General features: G+C 36.3%; 1 protein-coding gene across 1 annotated transcript in view; it reads right to left on the reverse strand.

Moving 5' to 3' along the window:
- NGDN (neuroguidin) overlaps window positions 1-17835 on the reverse strand; it is a 44592-nt gene extending 26757 nt beyond the window's left edge. Inside the window, exons 1-4 of the mRNA XM_053702323.1 lie at window positions 17746-17835; window positions 10764-10823; window positions 10571-10642; window positions 10143-10280 (exon numbers count right to left, since the gene is read on the reverse strand). Coding sequence (XP_053558298.1) covers window positions 10143-10280; window positions 10571-10642; window positions 10764-10823; window positions 17746-17778 — 303 coding nt within the window. The 5' untranslated portion in view covers window positions 17779-17835. The remainder of the gene's footprint in view (window positions 1-10142; window positions 10281-10570; window positions 10643-10763; window positions 10824-17745) is intronic.
- Between the last annotated feature and the right edge of the window lie 8109 nt (window positions 17836-25944).

The following is a 25944-nucleotide window of genomic DNA, read 5'->3' on the forward strand; positions in this document are numbered from 1 at the left end:
ATCCAGGCACGTAAGCCTATTACCAGAAAGATTTACCATAAGATATGGCGTAAATATCTTTATTGGTGCGAATCCAAGGGCTACTCATGGAGTAGGGTTAGGATTCCCAGGATTTTGTCTTTTCTCCAAGAAGGATTGGAGAAAGGGTTGTCAGCAAGTTCCTTAAAGAGAGAGATTTCTGCTTTGTCTATTTTGCTGGAAACACAGAAGGTGTGAGACTGCGCCAAAATAAAACTACTACACAAACTCCAAAAACAGATAGAAGTCTCTCAGATTCTATAGAAACTAGCAAATATTTAAAGTGTTTGATAATGGAGCGCTCAAGGAGAGCTAAAGTACAGCCGTATTGGACAGATTATAATACCAGATATGAGTAGACTATAGCAAGCGCAGAAGATTAACCACAAATGCCTAATCTATAAGTCCTATAATAAATACTGGGCAGTACTGCAAATAAATAACTACAATAAATGCAATCAATAAAATGCGGATAAAAAATGGGTTAATTTATATAGAGCAATTCATATGTATGTTTATAAGAAATTTACATAGATATACTGAAATTCATAAAAATACATTTAATACAATAAGTAGAAGGTCGACCTTAATATCTCAAATAACAATGCATCAATAAATAAAATACAGAAATAAAAATATACAAAAAACAAAGTACAAAATACAATGGTTTGATACTGTGTATCCAATCGAACAAATGTGAAATTGTCTATAAGAGAGTCTTTTAGTCCTTTGTGCTTGCAAACTTGAGTATCCGTGTAGACGACAAGCCTCCTAGTGACAAAGGCCAGATTCCTTAAGGCAGTGTGAAGAGCCTTATGTGAAATATATAATCTGTACTCACAGTTAAGAAAGTCGATATCTGCAAAAGTATAATGCCCAGGTGCATATACTTGTGTGTTCAATAGTCCCAGAGGATCACCACACCATAAAATTGATAACAATTAGATGATAAAAGTATAAATACGATATGGATATAAATATAAAATTACAAGTAATATCTACTCGCAATCCTGGAGCCTTCGATCCTACAAGCGGCTGCTAACTGAATAACCCCTGAGAACTGACAGGCTGAATTGCAATCAGGCTGAACAGTCTAGGGTGCCGTGGGCCAAATATTCAGATACACCGTCTGGTCACAGGAATACCGGCTCTATGCGAATATAGATAGTAACTCCGTAAACGGAGTGATTATGAGCAACGCGTTTCAATTTTTCAATCTTTGTCAAGCTCGTTACCGGAGTACTCTTTCCCGGGTAAATATATACCTATATCTGCGTTCTGATTGGAGGACTTCATAACCAATCGGAATCGCTGCAGGCGCTAACTGTCAATCTTTCTTTGTTCTAAGCCGCGGCCAAGGTACAAACGGCAAGTTGCCATGCCAACACTAAAACTTACAGCTTGCTAGATAAATGGTATGATATATACAAACCACTACTTTAAATGTCAAAGTCTCACTTAGAAATTAGATTAAAAATGACATCATGATAAATATATAAAAAACATATAAAAACCGAATCGAGTAAAACTGCCAGAGGATATCACATTTAATAATTTAAAAAGTTTTGGAAGCTTATTAAAATATTTATTTAAAATTCTTTCACTAGCTTTGATAAGGTGATAAGTATCCTCAAATATAAATGTATGATAAATATATTTAAATAAATTTAAATATATATTGGGGATATGGAAAAAATGGTGAAAAACATATTTGGCATTAAAACTAAAATATAATAAGATTAAATATCGAGATATAAAATCTTATAAAAACTTATAAAAATTGGAGTGATGAAATCACATATAGAAATACTAGTATTATTTTCTTATTCTAACAATATTATTATAAAAAGCAACCTAAGTCAAACTCAAGATTTAGACCATTTGGAGTTAATGTTCTAAGCTCAAATATCCACTTGGCTTCTAATTTGAGAAGTTCATTTAATACATTACTCCCTCTCCAGTTTGGTTTTATTTTGTCAATCACAGTGTAGCTAAGGTGCTTAGTGTTCCCATTATTGCATCTTTTGAAATGTTTAGGGACAGGGAGATCTTTGTTCCTTTCGAGATTTATGTTTTCAATTGAGTTTAGATGTTCCCTAATTCTGTCACGTATAGGCCTAGTGGACTCACCTATATATTGAATCCCACATGAACACTCTAATAAATAAACCACATTTGAGTCAGTGCACCTGTATAAGTTTTTGATTTTATATACCTTCTTTGTAATTGTTGATTTAAATTCTTTTCTTTTAGTTGAGTGTTTGCAGGCTTTACAGCTCAAACATGGGTAAAAACCCACAATTTTGTCACCTTTCAAATCTATATCATTTAGAGAACTAGCTGTTTTCTTTAAATCAGTAGGCGCTAAGTAATTTTTCAGATTCTTGCATTTCTTATATATTACACTAGGTTGATTTGGCAAACATGGGCCAATCACTTCATCAGACTTTAAAACATGCCAATGTTTTTTGAGAATTCTTTCTAATTTTTTATTATCCTCATTGTATTGTGTAATAAACGGGACTTTTAGTTCACCATCTTCCCGTGTAGTGGCAACATTAGTTTTACTCTGTTTTCTACTCAATAAAAGATCCCTATTCATATTAGAGGCCTCGGTTCTTGCATTTTCTATTAATTCTACATTGTATCCCTTATTAATAAATTTATTCACCAAAATTTGTGATTGTTGATTGTAATCTAAATCTTCCATGCAATTTTTCCTAATTCGCATGAATTGGTTTTTTGGAATGTTTTTCTTCCATTTATCCAAATGGCAGCTTTCTGCATGTATATAGCCATTGGCGTCTACGGGCTTAAAATGAGTTTTCGTTACAATCTTATTATTTATAATATTTATTTGTAAATCTAGAAAGTTTATACTCGTTTCATGTATTTCAAACGTAAATTTCAGATTTTTTTCATTATTATTCATTCTCGAAAAGAACCATTCCAAATCAGTTTTGTTGCCGCTCCATATAATAAATATATCATCTATATAACGTTTATAGGAGACCAGATTTGCCCCCAGATCGGTGGAGTCAAGAAATATTCTCTCCCACAGACCCATAAATAAGTTAGCATAACTAGGGGCAAATCTGGTCCCCATCGCTGTCCCACATAATTGCAAGTAAAATTTTCCATCAAAGTTAAAATAATTATGAGACAAGATAAATCTAATGCTCTCAATTAAAAAAGATGTTTGTTCTACTGGGAGTGTGTCATCTTTATTCAAATAAAATGTGATTGCTTCAAGCCCTAATTCGTGTTGGATACACGTGTATAGCGCTGAAACGTCACATGTAGCTAAAAGGCATTCTTCATCCCATTCAATATCCTCCAACATTCTCAGGACATCAGTACAGTCAGCGGGTACCAAGGGGTCTTAGAATAAAAAAGGAGTGCGCCTTTGATGTGGAAGACAAAAGTAAATGGAGGTTAATTTTGGAGGAGGCATCAATTAAACTTATGAAACTTATAAGGGAATTCAGAGCAAAACTTCTGGAGGATATTAATACCAAAATTAACTCTATAGACTCAAAATTAGGCCCATTTAAAGGAAGTAAAGAATATAAAGATCATGAATCAGAAATAAAAGCACGTCTGAGTACCAACAGAGATGAGCTTATGAACAATAAAGCAAAGAAATTAAAAAGAGATCGAGATGATTACAGCACTTATGAAAATGACCCTAATAATGAATGTTATATTACTCATACATGGAGACATAATAACAATAAAAAAGCATCTCCTAACACTACAATCAATAATCCACCAGTAGAACCTAATATACAAATGAAAGATAAAAAAACAATTAGAGATGAAAATGTTCAACATCAATATAAACAACCTAGTTTCCAAAATAAACCAAAGATGATGTCCTATAATCCTAATAACCTAAGGTTTGGAAATGACAATGGTATTAAACCACTTAGAAGGGAACAAGGCACATGGCCTCAATCAAGATTGAGACATGCTGAATATAGTCAGCATATACAATATGAACAACCTAGAATGTACAATGGTGGATATTACTCCAATGATAGAGAACACGTTATTTTTGCGAATAGGAGTGGCAACTACTGGAGACAAAATAGAGATTATGAGTCTGGATATACCCAGTACCCACCGAATACAACTAACCAATCGCAAAATGCTCATTCTAAGACTCTAGATTCCAACCCAAGGGATCAATATAGGGAAAGCACATATAATAACAATAAAAATAGAAATTATAATAACAATTGGAGAAATACTCCAAACCAGTGGCACACACGTAATCGACATGCATTTAGAAGTAATGATTTCGGCTCCCCAAAAAATGTCACTTTAAAAAATAAAAATAGATTCCAACCTCTAACTTTCCCTGATCAAGAAGAATTAAATGAAAATTCTTTACTCAATGAACAACTAACACAAGGCCCAAGTGATTCAGGAACGAGACAGAATCATTTTTTAGAGAGAGATCAAAATTGGGAGGAGGTAAATTTACAACACATACATCAAAGCCAAAGAAAAAGAAGGGCTTCAGAAAACGGGGGAGAAGAGGGAGAGGATTACAGAAATCCAAAAACAAAAAGGTTTTAAATGAAGATAGGAGTAATATATACAATTTGAGCAAAATTGAATTAACAGAGAAACAAACTGAGGTTCTGAATAAAGGCCTTTCTTTCGCCCCATCGAATAGGGTGAATAAATTTGGTGCGTTTATAGACGCACACAAATTTATTAGAAACCTAACGGTTAAAAACCTAACGGTTAAAAAATGGTTCTTAAGAACTCCATATGAGAGAACTAATACTCTAGGACAGGAAGATGAGACATTTAAACATTCAAATCTAAAAGAAAAATCACGTTTTTACCCCAAACATATAAAAGGAGGGGCAATCGAGACCTTTGAGAGGTTAGTTACTAAAGATATACAAAATTTGGAGTTGAAAAAAACAGGACACAGAAAGGCAAATCTAACTAAAGCACAACTATCAGAAATAAAGGACTTAGAACTTAATAACACAGTAATAGTGAAACCAGCGGACAAAGGAGAGGGGATAGTCCTTATGGATAAGGACCGCTATCTCGGTATGTGTTATAATCTACTGAATGATAAAGAAACTTATAAAATTCTAAAAAAGAATCCTACTGATGATTTTTTAATAGAATTGAATGCTCTAGTGAGGAGGGCAAACAATGTAGGTATTTTGAATGATAAGGAGAGTAGTTACCTTATACCTAAATGTCCGAAAATTCCACTCCTATATTGTCTCCCAAAAATTCATAAGGATATTTCTGACCCCCCTGGGAGACCAATAGTCTCGGGTATTGAATCAATCACAGCGAATCTCTCAGAATACATAGATATATTTTTGCAAGACCATGTAAAAAGTCTTCCTTCATACTTGAAGGACTCTACTGATGTCCTGAGATTGTTGGAGGATATTGAATGGGATGAAGAATGCCTTTTAGCTACATGCGACGTTTCAGCGCTATACACGTGTATCCAACACGAATTAGGGCTTGAAGCAATCACATTTTATTTGAATAAAGATGACACACTCCCAGTAGAACAAAAATCTTTTTTAATTGAGAGCATTAGATTTATCTTGTCTCATAATTATTTTAACTTTGATGGAAAATTTTACTTGCAATTATGTGGGACAGCGATGGGGACCAGATTTGCCCCTAGTTATGCTAACTTATTTATGGGTCTGTGGGAGAGAATATTTCTTGACTCCACCGATCTGGGGGCAAATCTGGTCTCCTATAAACGTTATATAGATGATATATTTATTATATGGAGAGGCAACAAAACTGATTTGGAATGGTTCTTTTCGAGAATGAATAATAATGAAAAAAATCTGAAATTTACGTTTGAAATACATGAAACGAGTATAAACTTTCTAGATTTACAAATAAATATTATAAATAATAAGATTGTAACGAAAACTCATTTTAAGCCCGTAGACGCCAATGGCTATATACATGCAGAAAGCTGCCATTTGGATAAATGGAAGAAAAACATTCCAAAAAGCCAATTCATGCGAATTAGGAAAAATTGCATGGAAGATTTAGATTACAATCAACAATTACAAATTTTGGTGAATAAATTTATTAATAAGGGATACAATGTAGAATTAATAGAAAATGCAAGAACCGAGGCCTCTAATATGAATAGGGATCTTTTATTGAGTAGAAAACAGAGTAAAACTAATGTTGCCACTACACGGGAAGATGGTGAACTAAAAGTCCCGTTTATTACACAATACAATGAGGATAATAAAAAATTAGAAAGAATCCTCAAAAAACATTGGCATGTTTTAAAGTCTGATGAAGTGATTGGCCCATGTTTGCCAAATCAACCTAGTGTAATATATAAGAAATGCAAGAATCTGAAAAATTACTTAGCGCCTACTGATTTAAAGAAAACAGCTAGTTCTCTAAATGATATAGATTTGAAAGGTGACAAAATTGTGGGTTTTTACCCATGTTTGAGCTGTAAAGCCTGCAAACACTCAACTAAAAGAAAAGAATTTAAATCAACAATTACAAAGAAGGTATATAAAATCAAAAACTTATACAGGTGCACTGACTCAAATGTGGTTTATTTATTAGAGTGTTCGTGTGGGATTCAATATATAGGTGAGTCCACTAGGCCTATACGTGACAGAATTAGGGAACATCTAAACTCAATTGAAAACATGAATCTCGAAAGGAACAAAGATCTCCCTGTCCCTAAACATTTCAAAAGATGCAATAATGGGAACACTAAGCACCTTAGCTACACTGTGATTGACAAAATAAAACCAAACTGGAGAGGGAGTAATGTATTAAATGAACTTCTCAAATTAGAAGCCAAGTGGATATTTGAGCTTAGAACATTAACTCCAAATGGTCTAAATCTTGAGTTTGACTTAGGTTGCTTTTTATAATAATATTGTTAGAATAAGAAAATAATACTAGTATTTCTATATGTGATTTCATCACTCCAATTTTTATAAGTTTTTATAAGATTTTATATCTCGATATTTAATCTTATTATATTTTAGTTTTAATGCCAAATATGTTTTTCACCATTTTTTCCATATCCCCAATATATATTTAAATTTATTTAAATATATTTATCATACATTTATATTTGAGGATACTTATAACCTTATCAAAGCTAGTGAAAGAATTTTAAATAAATATTTTAATAAGCTTCCAAAACTTTTTAAATTAAATGTGATATCCTCTGGCAGTTTTACTCGATTCGGTTTTTATATGTTTTTTATATATTTATCATGATGTCATTTTTAATCTAATTTCTAAGTGAGACTTTGACATTTAAAGTAGTGGTTTGTATATATCATACCATTTATCTAGCAAGCTGTAAGTTTTAGTGCTGGCATGGCAACTTGCCGTTTGTACCTTGGTCGCGGCTTAGAACAAAGAAAGATTGACAGTTAGCGCCTGCAGCGATTCCGATTGGTTATGAAGTCCTCCAATAAGAACGCAGATATAGGTATATATTTACCCGGGAAAGAGTACTCCGGTAACGAGCTTGACAAAGATTGAAAAATTGAAACGCGTTGCTCATAATCACTCCGTTTACGGAGTTACTATCTATATTCGCATAGAGCCGGTATTCCTGTGACCAGACGGTGTATCTGAATTTTTGGCCCACGGCACCCTAGACTGTTCAGCCTGATTGCAATTCAGTCTGTCAGTTCTCAGGGGTTATTCAGTTAGCAGCCGCTTGTAGGATCGAAGGCTCCAGGATTGCGAGTAGATATTACTTGAAATTTTATATTGATATCCATATCGTATTTATACTTTTATCATCTAATTGTTATCAATTTTATGGTGTGGTGATCCTCTGGGACTATTGAACACACAAGTATATGCACCTGGGCATTATACTTTTGCAGATATCGACTTTCTTAACTGTGAGTACAGATTATATATTTCACATAAGGCTCTTCACACTGCCTTAAGGAATCTGTCCTTTGTCACTAGGAGGCTTGTCGTCTACACGGATACTCAAGTTTGCAAGCACAAAGGACTAAAAGACTCTCTTATAGACAATTTCACATTTGTTCGATTGGATACACAGTATCAAACCATTGTATTTTGTACTTTGTTTTTTGTATATTTTTATTTCTGTATTTTATTTATTGATGCATTGTTATTTGAGATATTAAGGTCGACCTTCTACTTATTGTATTAAATGTATTTTTATGAATTTCAGTATATCTATGTAAATTTCTTATAAACATACATATGAATTGCTCTATATAAATTAACCCATTTTTTATACACATTTTTTATCCGCATTTTATTGATTGCATTTATTGTAGTAATTTATTTCCAGTACTGCCCAGTATTTATTATAGGACTTATAGATTAGGCATTTGTGGTTAATCTTCTGCGCTTGCTATAGTCTACTCATATCTGGTATTATAATCTGTCCAATACGGCTGTACTTTAGCTCTCCTTGAGCGCTCCATTATCAAACACTTTAAATATTTGTCTATTTTGCTACACAAGCGTCTGGCAGATGTTCCAGACATTCAATCCTTTTGTCAGGCTCTGACTAGAATCAAGCCTGTGTTTAGACCAATTGCTCCACCTTGGAGTTTGCATTTAGTTCATAAGGTTCTTCAAGGGGTTCCGTTTGAGCCCATGCATTCCATAGATATTAAGTTGTTATCTTGGAAAGTTTTATTTTTTGTTGTAATTTCTTCTGCTAGGAGAGTTTCTGAGCTTTCAGCTTTACAATGTGATTCTCCTTATCTTATTTTCCATTCTGATAAGGTGGTGTTACGTACCAAACCTGGTTTCCTTCCTAAGGTTGTTTCTAATAAGAATATTAATCAGGAAATTGTTGTTCCTTCCTTGTGTCCTAATCCTTCTACTAAGAAGGAGCGTCTGTTACATAACTTGGATGTGGTCCGTGCCTTGAAGTTTTACTTGCAGGCGACTTAAGATTTTCGTCAATCATCTTCATTATTTGTTGTTTTTTCTGGAAAACGTAGGGGCCAGAAAGCTACGGCTACCTCTCTTTCTTTTTGGCTGAAGAGTATCAGGAGGCTGGACAGCAGCCTCCTGAAATAATTACGGCTCATTCTACTAGGGCTGTGGCTTCCTCATGGGCATTTAAAAATGATGCTTCTGTTGAACAGATTTGCAAGGCTGCAACTTGGTTGTCTCTTCACACTTTTTCCAAATTTGATACTTTTGCCTCGTCCAAGGCTGTTTTTGGGAGAAAGGTTCTTCAAGCAGTGGTGCCTTCCGTTTAGGTTCCTGTCTTGTCCCTCCCTTTCATCCGTGTCCTATTGCTTTGGTATTGTATCCCATAAGTAAGGATGAAATCCGTGGACTCGTCATATCTTGTAAAAGAAAAGGAAATTTATGCTTACCTGATAAATTTATTTCTTTTACGATATGACGAGTCCACGGCCCACCCTGTCATTTTTTAAGACAGGTCTTTATTTTTGTTAAACTTCAGTCACCTCTGCACCTTGGCTTTTCCTTTCTCTTCCTAACTTCGGTCGAATGACTGGAGTGGGAGGGAAGGGAGGAGCTATATATATACAGCTCTGCTGTGGTGCTCTTTGCCTCCTCCTGCTGACCAGGAGGTGATATCCCATAAGTAAGGATGAAATCCGTGGACTCGTCATATCGTAAAAGAAATAAATTTATCGGGTAAGCATAAATTTCCTTTTTTCTAACTGGAAGCAGACTTTTGGATTACATACCAAACAAAACAATTTCATCAAGTGTTGTCTAGAATGCAAATCAAATTTTAAATCCATGGTAATCCATTTTATATGTGATTTAAATTTTTTTTTTTTTTAAATGTACTTCTGTGCTACCTCCTTTTGTGCACATAGCTGCTCCAGCATAGTAAGCTGGATTAATACATACATATTATATTGTATATATAAATTACTATAGTTTTATTTTAATAAGGGAGCTTCTTTTTCATATGGTATATATAATAAAATATATATATAAAAATGTGAGCATTAAGAGATTTATTTTCTTACAAGTTATCCCTCGCCTCCTTGGATTTTTATTTCTCTGTTCTAGCTAATGATATGTACTAAATAAGATAAGTCTGCCCCGTGTCACTTGGTTCCCCCTCTTACTGTGCGTATCTCCACCAGTCTCAGGATTGCTTGATTACCCTGCAGAGATTTCCCACAGGTCTTCTCCAAGATGACATGTGTCAGATCCTGTAGATATAGCACAAGCAGCTGATCTTTTAACTCCAGAAAACTTAGACCCTGAAATGCAGAAGAAGTTTTACCTAAAAATGTGCATTTTATTACAGTACTATTGCATGGGTTAAACACACAGTTAGAATCAGCATTGCACTAAAGAGAGATAATGACAAGATGCATTTGTATGTATCCAACAATCACCAGCTAGCTCCCAGTAGTGCATTGCCACTCCTCAGCCTAGCTAGGTATGCTTTTTTATCTAAGGATACCAAGAGAATGAAGCACATTTGATAATAAAAATTAATGGAAAAGTTTAACATGCAGTGAATGTCTGCAGGGAATATTCACTGTACCTTATCTGTAGGATATATTCCACTGCGAACCTTTTGTGTTAGGCTCTGCACAAGTGCTGTGACACTGGTTACCTATAGAAACATAAACCGTGTTATACAGAAAAACAGATAGGCATTGTGGAAAAAGAAGAATTATGATTGGGTTAATCTAAAGGAAGATGAAGGATCAGCCATTGTTGTACTGCTCTATCACCTGATCTTGTAGAGTGTTCAGCAGATTTACTGCTGTCGAAACATCCCCAGATGCAATATCCTGCACAAACACAAGAATGGAGATTACATTACTTTACTAACCCAAGCATTATAAACTTAAACAGTGCATGTTTGTTCCTTTTTCTAACTGGAAGCAGACTTTTGGATTACATACCAAACAAAACAAGTTCATCAAGTGTTGTCTAGAATGCAAATCAAACCCAAAACACCAAGAATGCTAAATGGCAAGTTTTACAAATTAAAGGGACATAAACCAGGTTGAGATCTGTGCATATCATTAAAGGGCTAAATAATTAAAAATAGTTTGCATACATACATTTTTTTTTTTAAATTGCTGGCAAGTATTTTAAAATAATTTTCAAAAATAGGCAAAATGAATTACAAGCAAACTCCACCCCCTTTATCAGTGTTTAGACACAGGCATTGTATTTCAAATGAGTTCACAGCTTCTAGGCATGCTCCAGCAGATAATCCCTATGCATTTTTGCATTCTAGCAAAACACAATGGATATAGATACAGCCATAGAAGGAAATGTGTGGGGGAGTTAAAGCTTTACAATTCAGAAACTAAAAAGAAAGGGTTAATGGCGAGGCACTGCAGTATAAATTTGCAGGTAATGTAATTAAAGTACATATTATATTTTATCTCTATCCCAACTTGTTTTATGTCCCTTTAATCAGTAAAAACCTATTACATATTCTTTATGTCTAAAACAAAGTATGATCTAATAAATGGGCTGTGACCTAGAAACGTAATTTTTTTCAATAAATTGTTAATACTCCTGCATAAACATGCAATTTTGAGGTAATTCAATGCAAAAATTGTATATAGAGCAATATTTTACCTTGCAGTTTTTTAAACTTTGCACCACTCTATGCATACAACTCCAAATGAATCGACACTCACATAGACAACATGAACACTCCTTTCAGGAAACGTGATATAGCCATGTTAGAGGAATTAGAAAGAGATACAAAACCCTACCTCCAAAGAATAATTTTACACCTAAAGAGAATTTGGCACTCAAAACACTAAGTAATAACAAACAATTAGTGATTCGCCAGTCAGACAAAGGAGGGAGTATAGTGGTTATGAATCGCAATGATTACATAGCGGAAGCCAATCGACAACTGGGTGATCCCCATACGTATCAAGTTTTACAAAGGAACCCTAGTTCCTTATTCCAGCGGGAACTCAGATCTTTGGTAGATGATGGAGTAAGTATTGGGATTATAGATAGGGATACATCTAACTTTCTGGTGGTTGAAAACCCAGTGGTCCCCATATTCCATCATCTGCCAAAAGTCCACAAGAGATTGGATAACATAAAGGGGTACCCCATAGTCTCAGGAATAGGATCATTGTTTAGCCCTCTGTCGGAGTGGCTTGACTCTATTCTACAGAGGACAGTTAAGGGACTCTACAGCTATCTAAGAGACACTACCCATATCTTGTCTCTGTTCCAGGATTTTCAATGGCTGGAGGAATATAGCTGACTGACAATTGATGTCACATCATTGTACTCAAGTATATCGCATGACAAAGGCCTACTGGCCATTGGCTATTTTTTGGATCTTGACAGAGACATGGGTACTGTGGAAAAGGAATATATTTTGCTAGTTACACGATTCCTCCTGGAGCATAACTTTTTATGTTCGAAGGTGTCTTTTACTTGCAACTACTAGGCACAGCGATGGGGGCAAAATTTGCTCCCTCGTATGCCAATATTTTCATGGGGTGTCTAGAGTGTAAATTTGTATACTCTGATACTAATCCCATGCAGGATGGTATCATTTTATATACAAGCGTTACATAGACGATCTGTTGATCGTCTGGGGATCAGGGAAACAAGAAGCTGAACAATTTGTTCAGTACTTAAATGCACAGGACACAGGTGTAATGTTCAACTATGAATGGGACAAAGAAAAGATGTTCTTTTTGGATATTGAATTGTCCGGGTCTGTAAAGATGGGACAAATCAAAACAAACTTCTATCGCAAAAAGATTGCAGGTAATTCTATTTTGAATGCAAAAAGTGCCCATCCCAAGCATGTTTATAAAGGGATCCTAAAAAGCCAGTTCATCAGAACAAAACGTCTTTGCTCAGATAACAATGACTTTCTTGAACAGAGTAATTTTGTTGTTTTAAAAGATAGATAATCCCTTAATTACCAATTCCCCAGTTTTGCATAACCAACACAGTTATAATTATAAACGTTTTACCTCTGTAATTACCTTGTATCTAAGCCTCAGCAGACTGCCCCCTTATTTCAGTTCTTTTGACAGACTTGCATTTTAGCCAATCAGAGCTGACTCTGTGGTAAATTCACGTGCATGAGCTCAATGTTATCTATATGAAACATATGAACTAATGCCCTCTAGTGCTGAAAAACTATCAAAATGCATTTAGATTAGAGGCGGCCTTTAAGGTCTAAGAAATTAGCATATGAACCTCCTAGGTTTAGCTTTCAACTAAGAATACCAAGGGAACAAAGCAAAATTGGTGATAAAAGTAAATTGGAAAGTCGTTTAAAATTACATGCCCTATTTGAATCATGAAAGTTTTTTTTGGACTTGACTGTCTCTTTAAGGAGAGGTTCAAAAACAGAGGGAACAGAATGAACCAAATCAATAAGATCTATAGAGACAAGCACCCTCAATAGAGTAGAAATTTTGTCACCAAAACTTAAAAACACACAGACTAAGCAGCCACTATTTATCACAAAATATTCATCAGAATATCCAGAAATCTGTACCATCATTAAAAAGTATTTTCCATTACTGTATGGTGATAAACAACTGAAAAAAGTGGTAGAAGATGGCTGCAGAGGTGTGTTTTCAAGAAACCTAACCATTGGTAATATTCTTTCCCTGAGCAATCTGAAGTCCTCCAACAGTGCCAGTTGTTGGTTGTCTACCAATGGTACTTATCGGTGTGATCATCCACACTGTAAATCATGTGACTTCCTAATTGTGGGCAAGGAGTGTTACTCCTGTGTAACAGGACATACATTTAAAACCAAAGGTTGCATTATCTGTTCTACTACCTATGAGATCTACCTCATAGCATGTACTGAACACAAATTACAATATGTGGGAATGACGAGTAGGGACGTGAGAACACGTATCAGAGAACATCTAGGTTATATACACAATGAAAAAAGCTGTTTCGCACTCTCTAGACACTTTTTAGATGTACACCAGCAAAATACCAACACTTTCAAATGGAGGGCAATAGAACATGTGAAGATACCCATTAGAGGAGAAGATAGAGATTGATTACTCTCAAAACAAGAGTTTTTTTTTAATCTTTAAATTAGATACGCAAATTCCCAAGGGATTCAATTCTGAATTCAATGTAATTAATTATTGGGAATAACATACTATTCAAAAATGTTTATCCATGTCATGATTTTATAGAGTTAGTAGAGTTATTTATCCCTTACTTTCGGAGAGGAAATGTTTAGGAATTTTTTCCATCGCTATCCCAAATTATTATATTTTCATTTCTATACTGGTTGTTTAACAAATCAGTATATATACGGTACATATTTTTACATTAAGGGGGTATCTACTTTATGAATTGGTATATTCCTATGTCCACCATCTTTTAGCCAACACAATATGGTATTGGGTTTTATTTTCCTGATTTTGGCTTTAGATTTAACTTTCTAATGCTCACTTTCCTGGTGAAAACATTACCATCTCAGTATATCCAGAGTGTTTATATATGTTCAGAGATAATGAATGTTTCCATTTTTAACCCTAGAAGTGGTTGGCTAATGAACTGCTATAGAGTATCTTTCTATTATATTGTAAAGCAAACATTTAGCATCTCACGGTTTATTTTAGATATTTAAATTAGCAGAATAGCTAATGGTAATAATAAATATCATGAAAGCCTTATGCATAAAGCTTTACTTATAAACAGATTGTGTTTAGGTGGTATCAGAAATGTAGGATTACCCTATGAGCTTATAACACCACTCTAGTATATTTAACACTCATAGCTTTAACTATTCTATAATAGAATTAAAGTTATATTGTAACCCACTTTTGCAGTAAAACACTTGCAGGCAGTTGTATTCCATGAGGTGAAGTCACTTTAAGACATCAACATATGTTGATCACCTGTCCAATGGCTGCAAAGCAGCCTCTTTTTAAAGTTGGTTGACTTAGCATTTTGCAGGTCTATGAATACTGCACTACGCCGAAACGCGTAAGACCAGTCAACCGGCCTGATTTACCCTGCCATGAACTCATGTGTATGTTTAAATTTGAAAGAATAAAGGATTGTTTTTACTTCAAGCTGACAGAGACTGCTTTGGATTCTTTTTGTGTCATCAACTCCAAATGTGCTACAACATTTTTTCTAAATGGTTTTCACTGTGAAATAGTTTCTTTTGACAGGCCATATTGAAAAGGCATTAACCACGTATGAAAATAAAAAACAAGCAAAGTCAAAATAACAAACATTGGAACAGTTGCCCAGGACATGGGTTGCCAGGTGTACAGTACTGGAGCAGCTATGAATATGGCCCCAGCCGAAAAGCGTGAGCTATTTTACGGTACTCAGAGGAGTTACTTGTCTTTGTAACTTCGATTTATGATGATTCATGTGTTTTAACGTATGGATTAATAAAGAAGTAAGTTTTACTCCAGTGCTCCTCCACTCTCAATGTACAGTACAGTCTGATATTTTATGTGTCTAGTTTTAAAATGTATTTGTTTTCTTTTTTCTCTCTCAATATATAAGAAAAAAAAAATAATCACACACACAAGACTTAAAAGGATACTAAACTCAAATATTTTTTTTAAATGATTCAGATAGAGCATGCAATTTTAAGCAACTTTCTTATTTACTTCTACTATAAATTGTTTTTTGTTCTCTAGCTATCTTTATTTAAAAAGCAGGAATTTAAAGCTTAGGAGCCAGCCCATTTTAGGTTCAGCACCCTGGATACCGATTGCTTATTGGTGGCTACATTTAGCAAACCAATAAGCAAGCATAATTCAGGTTCTCAACCAAAAATGGGCCGGCTCTTAAACTTTACATTCCTGCTTTTTAAATAAAGATAGCAAGAGAACAAAGACAAATTTATAATAGGAGTAAATTAGAAAGTTGCATTCTCTGTCTGAATCGTTAATGAAAAAAAATTGGGTTTTAGTGTCCCTTTAAAGTTACATGCAAGTGTAAAAATAAAATGCTCTAATGCAGGGCTAGACAAATTCGTTCAAAACCTAGAAACCATCAAATATACATTTAGAAGCCAGAAATGTTTGGCCAGCCCTATTTCATATATAAGCTAAATTTTAGGTATGGCTGTTGGCAATAAGCGGGGGCACCAATGGATGCCTTGTGGATTCTAAACCCCTTGGCATCGTGGCTGCTGCAGAACTTTGTGGCAGTTAACAATATATATCATACATATGAGCACAAGTACAAAAATAAAATTGTCTATTTTGTTTGAGTGTTTTATTTTTGCACAAGTATGTACCTTAAAGAGGCATAAAACGTCTTGAATTCCACATAATGTTTAATTAAGCCTAGTAAAACAACTTTGCAATATACTTTCATTCATTATATTGCTATAATCTGTTATTCAATTTCTATGAGAATTTGAAGTACATACTCTAGTTGTACATATTGCTGACTGAATATGCAAACCATAGGGTCCGATCTTATATTTGACCATAACCACATCTACCTATTTCACCTAATCATCCAGTATTTTTATGTACAACAGCTGGCAATCCTACAAAAAGTACATGCCCCCAAATTCCACAACTGTCCTAAAAATAAAAATGGTACTGCAACACAATATTATTCAAATGTATGCAGACCATTTGTTAGTCAAAAAATCCAGGTGAGGTGCAATGTCAATATCTGAATATTTTGGCCTATGCCAACAGGATATGTAACAATCTGATCGGGCTCTGTTACTGTATGAAGCCAGATTGCCCTATCATTACAGAGAGTTACAGTCTGTGTCACTGTCTGTAACCATTCATTGGTGCCGGTGGGAGGTACATCAGGGGAGGTACATCAGGGGAGGGAGGATCCCTACACTACAGAAAATTAGTTTTGAAGGGAGAGGGATAGACTATGTGCCAGAAACAAACATGGTGGGGATCAGTGGGAGGGTTAAAGTGCTGTTGTGGGGAGTTAAGGAGGTGGGAGGGATCTCTACACATGAAATTAAAAAAAAAATGTTTTAAATAAATAAAAGCCCTAAACTGCATACTGACATAAAGTCTGCCAGTACCTAAAATGATGGTGACCAGGGGGCACCACACTTCTGAAGTGTTGTGCACAGCTGCAATTAGCCACCTTCTAATTGCCAAACACAAATGGCAAAGCCATGCATGTCTGCTGTTTCTGAAGAAAGGGGACCCCAAAGAAGTTAACATTTTTCTTTATATGATTGTATTTGGCAGCCAAATAGTGGCATACCAAAATGGACACATATGTTATCAATACTTTGGGTTGTCTAATATATATATTTATTTATATGTTTTCATACAACTCCCAAATCTGAACCTTTTTTGCAAAATGCTTTTCACTGTGAAATAAATTGGATCTAAAAAAAGGCTCTTATTTCTGTTTATATCGAGTGTTAGCAAAAATGCTAAATCATTTCTGGGATATGGCAAGTTTTCCTTTAAAATTCCTGGTGACAAAGGGGTTAAAACATAGAATCGAAAAGTTGTAATACTTTTATTATTAATCTATGGTCAGTAGTACCCAGTGGGAGGTATGTGATATATTGGGCAAAATATGAGCTAACATGGATACAATCGCGAAACACACTACTAGCATGCTTAGGTATTAACCGCATTTAACAGGGTAAACAAAGGATACATATATATTTATATACTGATCAGAACGGTGATAATAAGTAAGCCATAGCACATAAGACATTATTAAGTCACGTGTACAAACTCAAAGTGGTTCACTTACCCCGGGCGCCGCCATTATTACTCTCTCCATCATCGTGTGACCGCACCCACAATAGGCGTGGCCACATGCGGCTACCAATCCGCAAAAGGCTGTTAATTAATTATGATCAAATTGGTAAGCAGAGATCCTAGAACAAACCAAGAGCTAATTGGTACTGAACAATCAAAATACAGCTCACCTATAGGTCAGCCTGCTTGTCATCTACATTAGTATAGACAAACAGAGCATGTTGGCCTGGAGAAAAAAAGCAAGTCCCGTTTTATCGACGTCGTGATTTCCGGAAATTAAGTGAGGAAGGAAACAAATGAAAATATTTAAAATACGATAAATTATGTAAAGTATATTGTAAAATAAATCAGATTACGAGTAGCGCTCACATACCTAAAGAAATAACGTGTCTTTCTGATTAGGATTTCGCTCTCACGATTCGTAAGGAATTGCCATTTTGCTTGCAATGATGAAACTGCAATTTTAAGATTTTCTATAAAATAATAAATTAAACCACAACACCTACTAACATGAAAATGATAATCTTCTGTAAAATCAAATAATATGTAACATATACAAAACAAATGTCCCTGAAATAAAATATATAAACCAAATGCATATGATATATATTTAGGAGCAATTAAAGGGGCATAAACTCAAAACTTTTCTTTTGTAAATCAGATAGATAGGGCATGTTGTTATAAAAAAAAAAAAGTTTTTTTAATTTATTTCTATTGTCAAATGTGCTTCCTTGTCTTGGTATCCTTTAGCCATGTGCATTTGGACTATTCTTTAGCTAACAAATGCTGAATATGGCTGCCATGTTTTCCTGGACACTTATGAGTTACACATGCTGCAGGGTGTGCAGGGAGGAACATGTGTTGTGCTGTTCATCATCATTTTTCCTGTGATGTCCAGAGGCACAATACTTACCCTACAGCTTGCATAACTAATAAGTAGGGTGACCATATTGCCGCTTTAAAAAGGGGCACATATGAAAAATACATGCCAGGGCTGCTTTTAGGGCTGTTTAAAGAAATGTTTTGAATACGAACCCTGACATATGTATTATTCATATTTGTCCCTTTTTAAAGCAGCAATATGGTCACCCTACTAATAAGTGTCCAGGAAAACATGTCCGAGGTGGCAACCCTACTGCCAGTAGTGGCATTCTGCTATTATCAGAGCCGGATTTCTTACTGTCAAAGTGCAACACACTAAGATCTAGATTTGCACAGATCTTGGTTTGTTGCACTTTTACAAGAAGAAATCCAGCTCTGAAAATAGCCAAATGCTGCTAGCAGCTGCCATATTCAGCATTCATTTGCTAACTAATAGTCAGAATGCACATGCCTGGTATCCTTTGTTAAAAAGCATACATAGATAGGCTCATGAGTAGCAATGTACTACTGGGAACTAGCTGCTAATTGGTGGCTGCACATATTTGCCTTTTATTGACTTACACATAGGCGAGCTGCGGTGGACAGGGGCGCATATGTCCGCTGCAGTTTGATAAATCGATCCCAAAGTGCTCTGCTAGCACCCAGTAGTGCATGGTATACCTAAATATGCTCAGAGCAGTAATACACTACTGGGAGATATCTGGTAATTGGTGGCTATGCAACATATGACTCTTGTCATTGGCTCAGCAGATGTGCTCACCTAGTAGTCCATTGCTGCTCTGGGGCTGACCTTAAAAGTGTTTGCAGGGGTTAATCCAGTGCAAGCAACTGTGCAATAATAAAATGTGCTAATAAACTAGAGCATTTGCGTTTTGCACTTTTATGCCCCTTTATAATTACTATTTGAAAATCAGAATATAAAATGTATTAGTTTTGTCAATTTACACTATCTTACAATTTATGCAGATGACATGAAAGGCTAAAATATGTCACCATGAAAGGCTAAAATATGTCACCATAAAAATATTAGATGATCATTAAAACTGTATAAAATTCTGATTTCACAGAGGGGTTAGTTAGATAATTTTGACTATGTATCTATGATCTTACCTCTAGCAACACAAACATTTCTCCCCTGAGCTAAAATAGCAGATTAGCGGCTGCTGCATGTTCAAAGCAATCACTTGTGTTTTAGAGACTAGTAAGTGATGCAGGGTTGAGATACAGGTGCCTTATGAGCCTTCTCTGGATGTGAATAAGAGACACACACATTACAATATAAAGCTTAAAGGGACGTAAAACCCCCAAATCTCATGATTCAGATAGAGCATGCACTTTTAAACTACTTTCAAATTTACATGTATTAACAAATTAGCTTCATTCTCTTATCATTTGTTGAAGGAGCAGCAATGCACTTCTGGGAGGTAGCTAAACACACTAGGTGAGCCAATGGCAAGAGGGAAATAAGTGCCAAAGCAAATAAGATAATACAAGTAAATGAAAAAGTTGTTTAAAAATACATGCTCTGAATTATGAAAGAACATTTGAGGTTTTATATCCCTTTAAAAAACAGAATAAATAAATGTAGCGGTACAAAACATTTTTTTTTTCTTTTGTAAGATGATGAGAGTTGATAGGTGTCCATACCATGTGGGATACAATACCCAGCTGAAAGTCCATGTTAAGAATGGGTGGGACAAAAGATGGCAGTTCCTATTTGATGGACACTGCGGCCTAAAGGATTTTCCTTCCAAAAGCTTCGGAAGAAGCATATGTATCAAAATGATAACATTTAGAAAAAGTGTTAAGAGAAGACGAGGTTGCCGGCTTGCAAATCTTTTCCAAGGAGATGTCATTCTTGAAGTAGATGCAGATCTAGTGGAATGAGCAGTTAAAGGGACAGTCTGCACCAGATTTTTTATTATTTAAAAAGATAGATAATCCCTTTATTACCCATTCACCAGTTTTGCATAACCAAAACTGTTATATTAATATACTTTTTACCTCTGTGATTACCTTGTATCCAGGCCTCTGCAGACTGCCCCCTTATCTCAGTGCTTTTGACAGACATGCAGTTTAGCTAATCAGTGCAGACTCCTAAATAACTCCACAAGAGTGAGCACACTGTTATCTATATGACACACATGAACTAGTACTGTCTTACTGTGAAAAACTTTCAAAATGCTCTGAGCTAGGAGGCGGTTTTCAACGGTTTAGAAATCAGTTTGAGACTACCTAGGTTTAGCTTTTCAAAAATACTACCAATGTACAAAGTAAATTGGGAAGTTGTTTAAAATTGCATGCCCTATCTGAATCATGAAAGTTTAATTTTGACTAGACTGTCCCTTTAATCTTTTTGGAGGGGATTTTCCCACAACAAGTAAGCCTTATGAATAGTCTGTTTGAGCTATGATTCCAAAGCCACCGCCGTAGCCTTACAACTTTTCTGGGACCTGAAAAATGTACAAATAAGTTAGAAGACAGTCTAAAATCTTTAGTAGCCTGAAGATAAAATTTTAAGGTTCTGACCACATCCAATTTGTGTAGTAGGCATTCCTTAGAGTTAGAAGTATTTGGACAAAGCAAAGGAACAATCATTTCCTGATTAATACTTTCTGAAGACACCACCTTTGGAAGAAATGCATATTTAGTCCCACTTTATCCTGATGAAAAACCAAGAAGGGATGATGACAAGACAGAGCTGATAATTCAGAAACTTTTGGGCGCAGTCTTATGTACACAATGACTATGTAATGCTCAGTTTAACAGCATTGGCCATATTCATTTAACGGCTGCTTCTCAGTGTATCAACACGCTGCAGAGTTAACTAATTTGTACAGAGGGGTAACTAATGAGAAGTTAGAAACAGTCTTACTATGTAACATTGTATTATCAGTGAGAACAGCATAGTTGATACTATGATACTTAATTGATATAACTTGGTTACTGTTTATAATTGATATTGGCTGCACACTTATGCATTAACAACATGATTACAAACTCTCCACAGTATAAATAATTGAGGTAGAATACCTTATGCCTAAAGGCCTGTGTCGTGTTTTCTCTCTATACTTTTTACTAATTAAAGTGGTTGAATTGTAATCACTGGGGAACTATTTCACCCACATCTCTCAGAACCAATTGTACTATTAAAGCCATCCCATTAATAATGAATATACTTCACCAATTGAGGGTATTTTTTATCTATATTTATGCTTACTTTCTGCAATTGTTTTTAAATTTGCAATCCATTTTAATAAAATTCATTAAAGTTTGAAATTTTAATTATCCTTATAGAGGGAAGAGTGCTTACTATAGTATCCTGTCCAGCCTCTGCTGTAATTGTATATAATTTATATGGTTAATACTCAGCACCTTAAAACACAAGTTACAAGTGTATTTACAATGGACCCGAATGAACTTACTTAGATGCATATGACGCAAGAGGTTTGTAAACAAGTTATAGTTACTGCTATCACGTGAATATATGACTGGATTGCGAGTACATAGTTTAATATTTATTTCTCTTGTAAGGTGTATCCAGTCCACGGATCATCCATTACTTGTGGGATATTCTCCTTCCCAACAGGAAGCTGCAAGAGGATCACCCACAGCAGAGCTGTCTATATAGCTCCTCCCCTAACTGCCACCTCCAGTCATTCTCTTGCAGCTCTCGACAAGGGAAGTAGCTAGAGATATGTGGTGACTTAGTGTAGTTTATCTTCAATCAAAAGTTTGTTATTTTTAAATGGTACCGGCGTTGTACTGTTTTTACCTCAGGCAGAAATTAGAAGAAGAGTTTTGCCTGAGGTTTTTGATGATCTTAGCAGGTTGTAACTAAGATCCACTGCTGTTCTCACACATAACTGAAGAGTATGGGAAAACTTCAGCTGGGGGAACGGCTGGCAGAATTAACTGCCCTGAGGTATGTTCAGTATATTTTTTTCTAGAGAGATGATAAGAAGTCTAGAAAATGCTGACAGTGCCTGATATATTTAAGGTAAGCCTGATTGCAGTGATTTAATAAACGACTGGCATCGTGCTTGCAGTAAAGGGTAATATTCATGTTACTTGCTCTTATGGCTTAGTATGTTAAAAAAGATTTATAAAGAACGTTTTTTACTAAGGGTGATAAATATTTATTTGGGGGCCTAGTTTTCCACATGGCTGTTATTTTACTCTTAGGAGTAGTTTTTTTAGGCCCTCTGACTTTGAGTGCATGGTGGGAGGGGCCTATTTTCACGCTCTAATTGCGCAGTTGTTTTTACATTCTGAGACATCCAGCTTCCCTGAAGGAGTCCACTGACATATTGGACCTCTGTAAAGGTTTTTGGTTACTACAAAAGTCGTTTTATGGGAAGGTAGGAGCCACAGTAGAGCTGTGGCAGTTTGCTTGTGACTGTTATAACGGTTTTACTGTTTTTTTGCTTCGTTTTTGAGCCTGAGGGGTTAATCATCCATTTGCAAGTGGGTGCAATGCTATTTTAGTCTAGTATATACACTGTAAAGATTTCATAGAGTTAACTGCTTTTTTCACTGTTTTGCAGTTTTTGTATTTGTTTTTTTTCCCTTAAAGGCACAGTACCGTTTTTTATATTCTGCTTTTTCACATTAATTAAAGTGTTTTCAAAGCTTGCTGGTCTCATTACTAGTCTGTTAAACATGTCTGACATAGAGGAAACTCCTTGTTCATTATGTTTAGAAGCCATTGTGGAACCCCCTCTTAGAATGTGTACCAAATGCACTGATCTTACTATAAGTTATAAAGACCATATTCTGGCTTTAAAAGATTTATCACCAAAGGAAATTGACATGGGGAAGTTATGCCGACTAACTCTCCCCACGTGTCAGAACCTATAACTCCCGCTCAAGGGACGCCAAGTACATCTAGCGCGCCCATAGCGTTTACCTTACAAGACATGGCGGCAGTTATGGATCATACCCTTATAGCGGTATTGCCCAAACTGCCAGGGTTACAAGGAAAGCGAGACAGCTCTGGGGCTAAGAAAAATACAGAGCTCTCTGACGCTTTAGTAGCTATGTCTGATATACCCTCACAATGTGCAGAAGCTGAGGCAGGAGAGCTTCTATCTGTGGGTGATTTTTCTGACTCAGGGAAGACACTTCAACCTGATTCTGAAATGTCTACATTTAAATTTAAGCTTGAACACCTCCGCGTGTTGCTCAGGGAGGTTTTAGCAACTCTGGATTATAGTCCCAGAGAAATTGTGTAGATTGGATAAATACTATGCAGTGCCTGTTTACACTGATGTTTTTCCAATACCTAAGAGGTTTTCAGAAATTATTACTAAGGAATGGGATAGACCCGATGTATCGTTCTCTCCCCCTCCTGTTTTTAAAAAGATGTTTCCCATAGATGCCGCTACACGGGACTTGTGGCAAACGGTCCCTAAGGTGGAGGGAGCAGTCTCTACCCTAGCTAAGCGTACAACTATCCCCGTCGAGGACAGTTGTGCTTTTCTAGATCCAATGGATAAAAAAATTAGAGGGTTACCTTAAGAAAATGTTTATTCAACAAGTTTTTATTCTCCAGCCCCTTGCATGCATTGACCCTGTCACTGCTGCTGCGGCCTTCTGGTTTGAGTCTCTAGAAGAGGCTCTACAGGTAGAAACCCCATTGGATGATATCCTTGACAAGCTTAAAGCTCTTAAGCTAGCCAATTCATTTGTTTCTGACGCCGTTGTTCATTTAACCAAACTAACGGCTAAGAACTCAGGTTTTGCTATTCAGGCCCGTAGGGCGTTATGGCTTAAATCCTGGTCAGCTGACGTTACTTCAAAGTCTAAGCTTCTCAACATTCCCTTCAAGGGGCAGACCCTATTCGGGCCTGGACTGAAGGAGATCATTTCTGATATTACTGGAGGAAAAGGTCACGCCCTTCCTCAGGATAGGTCCAACAAATTAAGGACCAAACAGACTAATTTTCGTGCCTTTCGAAACTTCAAGAGTGGCACAGCTTCAACTTCCTCTAATACAAAGCAAGAGGGTAATTTTGCCCAGTCCAAGCCAGTCTGGAGACCTAACCAGGCTTGGAACAAAGGAAAGCAGTCCAAAAAACCTGCTGCTGCCTCTAAGACAGCATGAAAGATCAGCCCCCGATCCGGTAACGGATCTAGTAGGGGGCAGACTTTCTCTCTTCGCCCAGGCTTGGGCAAGAGATGTCCAGGATCCCTGGGCGTTGGAAATTGTGTCCCAGGGATATCTTCTGGACTTCAAAGCTTCTTCCCCAAAAGGAAGATTTCATCTCTCACAATTATCTGCAAACCAGATAAAGAGAGAGGCATTCTTACATTGTGTTCAAGACCTCCTAGTTATGGGAGTGATCCACCCAGTTCCAAAGGAGGAACAGGGGCAAGGCTTCTATTCAAATCTGTTTGTAGTTCCCAAGAAAGAGGGAACCTTCAGACCAATCTTAGATCTCAAGATCCTAAACAAATTTCTCAGGGTCCCATCCTTCAAGATGGAGACTATTCGAACCATCCTACCTATGATCCAGGAGGGTCAATATATGACTACCGTGGACTTAAAGGATGCTTATCTTCATATTCCGATACACAGAGATCATCATCGGTTTCTCAGGTTCGCCTTCCTAGACAGGCATTACCAGTTTGTGGCTCTTCCCTTTGGGTTAGCTACGGCACCAAGAATCTTTACGAAGGTTCTGGGGTCACTCCTGGCGGTCCTAAGGCCGCAGGGTTTAGCAGTAGCCCCTTACCTAGACGACATTCTGATACAGGCGTCGAATTTTCAAATCGCCAGGTCCCATACGGACATTGTTCTGGCATTCCTGAGGTCTCATGGGTGGAAAGTGAACGAAGAAAAGAGTTCTCTATCCCCTCTCATAAGAGTTTCCTTCCTAGGAACTCTAATAGATTCTGTAGAAATGAAGATTTACCTGACAGAGGCCAGGTTGTCAAAACTTCTAAATTCCTGCCGTGTTCTTTATTCTACTTCTCGCCCTTCAGTGGCTCAGTGTATGGAAGTAATCGGCTTAATGGTAGCAGCAATGGACATAGTGCCGTTTGCCCGCCTACATCTCAGACCGCTGCAACTCTGCATGCTCAGTCAGTGGAATGGGGATTACACAGATTTGTCCCCTCTACTAAATCTGGATCAAGAGACCAGGGATTCTCTTCTCTGGTGGCTATCTCGGGTCAATCTGTCCAAGGGTATGACCTTCCGCAGGCCAGATTGGACAATTGTAACGACAGATGCCAGCATTTTGGGCTGGGGTGCAGTCTGGAACTCCCTGAAGGCTCAGGGCTCATGGACTCAGGAGGAGGTACT

This window comes from Bombina bombina, chromosome 2 (genome assembly GCF_027579735.1).
Source record: "Bombina bombina isolate aBomBom1 chromosome 2, aBomBom1.pri, whole genome shotgun sequence".
NCBI classification, from domain to species: Eukaryota; Metazoa; Chordata; class Amphibia; order Anura; family Bombinatoridae; genus Bombina; species Bombina bombina.